Source organism: Dipodomys ordii, unplaced genomic scaffold, assembly GCF_000151885.1.
Source record: "Dipodomys ordii isolate 6190 unplaced genomic scaffold, Dord_2.0 Scaffold18, whole genome shotgun sequence".
In the NCBI taxonomy this organism is placed as follows: domain Eukaryota; kingdom Metazoa; phylum Chordata; class Mammalia; order Rodentia; family Heteromyidae; genus Dipodomys; species Dipodomys ordii.
In genome coordinates, this window is record NW_012267234.1 from 20,095,244 (window position 1) to 20,102,286 (window position 7,043).

The 7,043-nt window shown below is 65.3% G+C and overlaps 1 protein-coding gene across 1 annotated transcript in view; it reads left to right on the top strand.

The window, feature by feature from the left end:
* Window positions 1-7,043, top strand: part of Zfpm1 (zinc finger protein, FOG family member 1) — a 43,489-nt gene that overhangs the window by 33,632 nt on the left and 2,814 nt on the right. Inside the window, exons 7-12 of the mRNA XM_013012720.1 lie at window positions 3,377-3,479; window positions 4,409-4,615; window positions 5,888-6,121; window positions 6,423-6,518; window positions 6,599-6,730; window positions 6,881-7,038. Coding sequence (XP_012868174.1) covers window positions 3,377-3,479; window positions 4,409-4,615; window positions 5,888-6,121; window positions 6,423-6,518; window positions 6,599-6,730; window positions 6,881-7,038 — 930 coding nt within the window. The remainder of the gene's footprint in view (window positions 1-3,376; window positions 3,480-4,408; window positions 4,616-5,887; window positions 6,122-6,422; window positions 6,519-6,598; window positions 6,731-6,880; window positions 7,039-7,043) is intronic.

Consider the following 7,043-nt stretch of genomic DNA (forward strand, 5'->3'; position numbering starts at 1 on the left):
GTGTGTGTGTGTGTGTGTGTGTGTGTGCGCGCACGCGCTCTAGGTGGCATCCCACAGAGCTGGAAGCTCAGGGGCCGGGGGGAGCCGCCCCCCCCCAGGGCGGGCAGTCAAGCCCAGTCTTTGAAGCAGCAAATAAGGGGGAAGCCAGAAGGCTTGACAGGCCAGCCCACTGCTGGCCTGTGGGGTCCTGGGCACCCTGCTTCTCTGTGCCCGGTTCCCTCCTGCAGTGGTGGGTTTGAAAAGGGCCTCAAGCCCCGGCATCCCTCGTCCCACCCTCGAGAGACTGCGGGGGGCCAGCCCTCTTCAGCCTCTACCCACCCCCTCCCGCCCCTGAGCCAGCACGGGCACCGCCACCAGGCCTGTCCAAAACTGGACCCTGACAAAGGGCAGGTGAGCCTGGACTGGCAGAGGGACAGCCAGCAAGGGCAGTGCAGCACACCCCTCAGGAAGCCAGAGCCTTTGTTGTTGTTGTGGGGCTTTAACTCTGGGCCTGGGCGCTGTCCCTCAGCTCTTCAGTGCAAGGTGTGCATTCTACCACTTGAGCCACAGTTTTCTGGTGGTTCATTGGAGAGTCTCATAGACTTTCCTGCCTGGGCTAGATTTGAACCGTGATCCTCAGATCTCAGCCTCCTGAGTAGCTAGGATGACAGGCGTGAGCCGCTGGTGCCCAGCTCCATCAGAGAATTTAAGGAAGCTGCTGTCCTGCAGGGCTGGCCAGGGATCCAGGAGGGATCAGGAGGCTCAGAAACTGTCACCCGTCGTGGGCACACCTGTCCAGGCCACGTGGGGCCCAGGCTGGGCCGCAACCCAGAACCGAACGGGACAGGGGGTGAAGCACCAGCCCTTCCCAGCCTGCCCCTGCCACACACACACACACACAGGGCTGGGCAGGGCAGGAGGGAGAAGGGGCTGTGTACCAGGGCTGCTCAGAAACGGGACAAGATGGGAACCAGGCTTTGCCATGAGCCCCGGCCCTCCCAGAGACCACGTCCCTGAGGCTGTTGCTGCCAAAGTAGGTGAGAGGATGGGCCAGGGGGACCGGAGGACCAGAGAGGGCAGGACAGGCTGGCGCGGCCTGGCCTCAGGTTTGGGGTGGGCCGTGCATTCCCCCTCCAGCAGGTGGCAGGCCGCTCAGAGCCCTGGAGGGCTGAGTCAGGACCGTGGGAGGCCAGGCTGGCCTTCTCACCCTGCCCCCTCCCAGGCTCCCTGCGTGGAGACCACAGCAGGAATGTGGAGTGGCAGAGCCCGCGCCCAGACCTCCGCAGAAAGGCCGGGTTGTGCAGCGTCAGCAGAGCCGCGCGCGCGTGTTTTTATCATGCCGAGAACATGCTGCTCCCCAGAGCGATAAGCGGTAGACCGGCCGCGAGGCTGTCAGTCTCAGTTTGAGGGTTTAGAAATATTGGGACGAATAATTAGATTTCATATCGTTACCGCAGCACCATCAGAGGATCAGGCAGATTAATTTTCTCACCCTCCTCCGCTCATTAATATTCATTAGAGACAAGGCAGGCGATGCAGGGAGGGCGAGGCCCGGCCGCCTCTCCGATGGCCGCCCGCCCAGGCCGGGCACCGCAGGGGTGGGAATGACAGCCCTCCTCCCCGCTCCTGTCTGCCCCAGCTTGGCTGCCAGACTCCCCGCTTTCACCCCTCTGCTCAGTCCTGAGAACGGGGGGGGGTATTAACAGTGGGGTACAAGGCAGCTCCTTTGACGGGATTCACACTCTAAGCCAACACAGCAACTCTGGGGTCCGGGGGGAGGCCACTCACTGCCCACTGCGTCCTGGAGCCAGAGAGAGCGAAGGCAGTGGGCAGAGCTGGCGTTTTACCAGGCCCACGCCATCACACGCACCTCCCTCACATCCCCGCTCCGTGTGCTGGGAGGAAAGCCACAGACAGGTGGAGATGACCCGCCCGGGGCTCCCTTGGGATGGGCTGAGACCCGCGGAGGCCGGGGCCTCACGCAGGACTGTGGAGGGGACTGCAGATGGGTTAAGGTAATGCCGGCTGGGGCAGGGCCCCGCCCTCACCAGCCACGTGGCAGCGAGGTGGCTGCACAGAGCCACCTGGTCAGGCTGCCCGGCCTCTCCACGCGCTGCCGCCGGGCGTGGCCAGCCCGCAGGCCCTGGCAGCTCCCTGCGTGCTGCGGGGATGGGGGCTCAGTGGAGAGGCCTGGCAGGACTGGAACTGGCTAGGCCAGGCCTGGCTGGGAGGTGCCCGTCCTCTAGGGATGCCCACAGCCACCTGCCTGCCTCCTGCCCTAGCCATGCTGTCCTCTCTCCAAGGAGCTTGGAGGGACGGGTGGTGGCCATGGGTTTGGGTTCAAGGTTGGAATGCACCGTTGGGCTTTTCAGTGGCCTTACGGGATGGACGGGACGTTGGCTGGGCCTGACCTGTGACGTGCAGGAAGGGACCAGAGCCCCGGGGCTGTCGCTACCTGACTCTGAGAGCAAAGCCGAGCCACCACAGTCTGAGCCTCGCCCTCTCTGTGTAGTCGGGACCCCTGCCACCCAGTCCTCTTCCAGCACCAGGCCACTTGTGTTTTCTCGGCTGGGCTGGGCTGGGCTGGGGGTGGGGGATCGGGAACTGAGTGGCCTCCAGGCCCCGAGGGCCTAGCCCAGTGCTTCTTCTCTTCCACACTCAAGCCGTGCCGCCTGGAAAGTGTCCTGGTCCAAAAGGGACAGAGTCCAGGCCCAGAGTTCAGGCCCCACAAGCGGACCCAAAAAAAAACAAAGCTCAGCCTCTGGCCCTGCTGACCCTGCCCTTGGCTGCTTGCTGTGGTGTGGGAGGAGGCCATGGAGCATGGGGCTGTGTGGGCACTGGGGATGACTGTCACCTAGAGGAGGGGCCAGTGCTTGGCCAGCACAGGCAGGGCAGTGAGCGAGGACAAAGGCAGCCTGTCCTCCTGGGCCTGGGGAGGGGGGACACCACGGCCCAGAGGGACACCAAGTCCCTCTCTAGGGATGAGCTGTCCTCTGGGCCCATGTCCTTAGTGCAGAGAGCTCATCTGGAGGCATGCAGGGCCTCTGGGGTGGGGGCCGTACCCTCATGGCCAGCAGCCCACTCACGCAGGGTGGCATGCTGAAGAGAACATAGATCTGGCTCCAGTTCAGGCTGTGACCTTGAGCATACTTCTTGACCTCTCTGGGCCTTGGTTTCCAAGAGAACCCAGACGCCCAGCTGTGGAAGGTGCTGCACCCCACAGCACCTTGAGTCCCAGCAGCGCTGGACGGGACACCGGGGGCCAGGGCTCTCTCAGCCACCGAGACGCCTGATTGTGCACAGCACACCACGCCTGTCACACCAGTCTCTCAGCCCACGGGGGCCCTCAGAGGCTCTTCCTGTGCTGGCTGACCCCACCCTGTCCCTGTCTCCCCAGGGCCCAGCCCTGACCCTGAAGCTCACAGATGAGGCCCGCTGGCTAAGGACGCTGCCCCAGGCCCTGACTGAGGCCGAAGCCAACTCGGAGATCTACAGGAAGGGTGAGTATCTCGAGCCTCCCTCCCGGCCTTCCGGAAGGCGGGGGGTCACTTGGCTTAAAGGGAAACATCCAGTGGGCACCCCCATCACCCCTCCCTCCGCCTGCCCTGGGCAGCTCAGCACACCCATTCTGGAGGGGCCTGGGCCTACCAGGCAGTGCCCTGGCCTCCTACGGCCACAGTGGTCCCCGCCCCAGGCGGTGAGTACTCCGAGGACTTCCTGGGGTCCACTTCGGGGTAGCAACAGCAACTAGAAGCCCAGGCTGGGTGCACAGGTGGGGCCTGGCCCACGTCGACTGGACCAGGGTCCTGCTGGCTGCCCTAACCTCAGAACCTGTCTCCCCGCCCCCATGTCCATCCACTTGGAACCTGGACGTTTGGAGGGCTGAGAGGCTGCAGTCAAAAGCGTCCATTATCCCTGGCTCCTTGAACCTTGGAGGGGTGCATCCCCAGGGGCATTTCTAGAACGTTCTAAGCGGGCTGTCTTCGGCTCTGAGGGCATCAGGTCGGCCTGCTAGCCTAGTCACCCGAGTTTGTTTGCCAAGGCTGCCCCCTGCAGGCAGTCGCGGGAACCATCTTCCTAACCAATGTCCCAGAGTGGGAAGAATCCTTTCAGCACCCCACCACCTCTGGCCACTCTGACCGAGCTCAAGGGGCTACTCAGAGCCGTGTCTGGTCTCCACCTGTCTCGTGTGCCACCCCTCTCCTGCAAATGAGACAACCAGATCAACCACCTTCAACACGTACACACACGCGTGGGGGAGGGCGGGCACCCTGCTCGGGAGACCCCATCCCACCGAGGCAGAACACGCCGGCCAGTGAGCTTGGGCCTCTACCCTGGGCCTGAGCGGGGACCCCAGGGTTACATGGGGACAAAGAGCAGTGCGGCCCAGCAGTGCCGGACCACCACTACAGACAACTGCCTCCCCCAGACGGCGCCCTCTGGTGCCGAGTCACCAAGCCCGTGCCTGCCGGAGGACGCCTGCATGTGGCCCTTATGGCGGAGCCCCTGGGCACCCCCGGCCAGCCCGTGAAGGAGCCAGCAGAGCCAGAGCGCCCGGCCCCAGGGCACGCCGACATCCAGCTGCTGCCTCAGCAGGCCGGCATGGCCTCCATCCTGGCAACGGCAGTCATCAACAGTGAGTTTCATGGTCCCCACCGGGGGGGAGGGGGACAGGCCTGCGGGCAGCGCCCACCCAGTGGCGGTACGTGTCCAGCATACTCAGGGTCCCGGTTCCATTCCTGTATCTGTCATGCATGCAGGCATCACAGAGTCCGAGGAGGAACAGCTCCCAGCTGATGCAGGGAACGGACACGCAGGGCCTTCGGCGCGCAGAGAGCCGGTGGCAGGGAAGGTGTGGGGGCATTAGGCTGCGGGTGGAGCCACAGGAAAGGTGGGAAGTGGCAGCTGAGCCAGGGAAAGGCCCTACGGGTCCTCAGAGCCCATCTCTGAAGCTCACAGGGTGGCTGTGAGACCCCCGCCTCCCCCCAGTTATTTGTTCAGTGTCACAGTGAGCCAGGCAGCATGGAGGGTCCCCAAGGTGGAACTGTGGCCTGACCTGTAGGGACAGCCACTCCAGAGCACATGGGACTTGGGTGTTACCAAACAGCCACACTAGAGAGAACAACCGCTCCAAGACCCCCATCCTACCAGCCACCCCGAGTAGCTGGAGAGCATGAAGGACAAACCCTGAAGGGCTTCCTCACCTTGCCCTGCCTGAGAGGCACTCCCCGGAGGCAAGAGCACCCACATACAGGGCCCGAAGCAGGGAGGGTGGCCGGGAAGGTACGCAGACAGGAAGCACAGGGTTCCTCCGGTTTTGTCTCCTGAAGTCGGGGAACCAGGAGCTGAACAGCCTCCCTGAGGCACCGCCCCCCGGCCCTCAGAGCCCCCGAGCCCAGGAGCTCAACAGGGACAGCCAGTTAGTGAGGCTCCTCCACCCTGAATGGATGAGTGCACCTGGCCAGTGAGTGACCGGCACGCAGCCACCTGGGCAGTCAGAACGCTCCTCTGCAGAGCCTGGGCACACCGCCGGTCACTCGCCTGGGCTCCTGCCTGTGCCGCAGCTCCCTCGCATACACGGGTTCCCGGATGACAGCCACTCCCAAACACAGTGCACACGCGTTTCCAAGGCCCTGGCTCACCCAGCCCGGTCACACTTGCATGTCCACACTCCTCAGGGGCCCAGGCGTCTTCTTCCTGCGCCCACTGTCGGCAGTGGGGGGACTCCCGTTCCTCACGGGTCCTCTGCATCCTGCACAAGTCACCAAAAGGCTGAGGGGAGAGCTGCGGGGCGGAACCAGCCCCAAGGACGGCGGACGTGGGACCCGGCGGGCCAGACCTGAGGCTGCAGAGGGCTGCGTGCCCCTCTGGGCTGCAGCAGCACGGCTCACACCGACTCTCCCCACAGAAGACGTCTTCCCGTGCAAGGACTGCGGGATCTGGTACCGCAGCGAGCGGAACCTGCAAGCCCACCTGCTCTACTACTGCGCCAGCCGCCAGCGCGCCGCGTCCCCCGCTGCCACCGCCTCCGAGGAGAAGCCCAAGGAGACCTACCCCAACGAGCGCATCTGTCCCTTCCCCCAGTGCCGCAAGAGCTGCCCCAGCGCCAGCTCCCTGGAGATCCACATGCGCAGCCACAGTGGTGAGTCCCGGACGCCAGGGCACCACCCGCCCTGCCGTGGGCACGTAGCACGAGGCTCCTCGCCGGTGCTGTGTGCCTCGCTGTGTGCTGCGGTGCCACAGACCCGACAGGCGCCCGGGAGAGTGCACCCTGCCGGGAGGCACCTGTGTGGGCTCCGGAACAGTCCTCATGCCCGGCAGGGGGACTCCCAGAGCAGGTGGTCCACGTCGACGCAGGGCTGAGACAAGGGGCTCCCTACCAGTAATAGAGGCCAGGGATCCGGGGCCGGAGCTAGCTAGCGCCTCCTCCACCCGTGTTCCAGGAGAGCGGCCCTTCGTGTGCCTCATCTGCCTGTCGGCCTTCACCACCAAGGCCAACTGTGAGCGCCACCTCAAGGTGCACACGGACACACTGAGCGGTAGGTGGGCGCCGGGGCGGGCGGAGCGCGTGGGGCCGGGCGGAGGCCCGGGGCCCTGACCAGCACAGCATGGCCCGCAGGTGTCTGTCACAACTGTGGCTTCATCTCCACCACAAGGGACATCCTCTACAGCCACCTGGTGACCAGCCACATGGTGTGCCAGCCAGGCTCCAAGGGAGAGATCTACTCGCCAGGAGCAAAACTCCCTGCAGGTGAGCGGCGAGCACTGCGGTCCCGGGTCCCCCTGCAGAGGACGGGGTTGTCCGCTGGGGGGGAGAGGGGTCAGGCTCAACCTTAGCCCCGGACCCCCGCCCCGTGGCAGCCCGCCCGGGCTGAGGTACGGCCCTGTGGTCTCCCTGCAGACGGCCTGGCCGGTTTCCAGCAGCCCTCGGCCCTGCAGGGACCCCTGGTCTCGGCGACCACCCCATCACCAGGACCGGACCGAAAGGCCCCGGCCGCGGCCACCAACGGGGAGGCCCCGGCGGCGCCCCAGAACGGGGGCGGCAGCGAGCCCCCGGCGGCCCC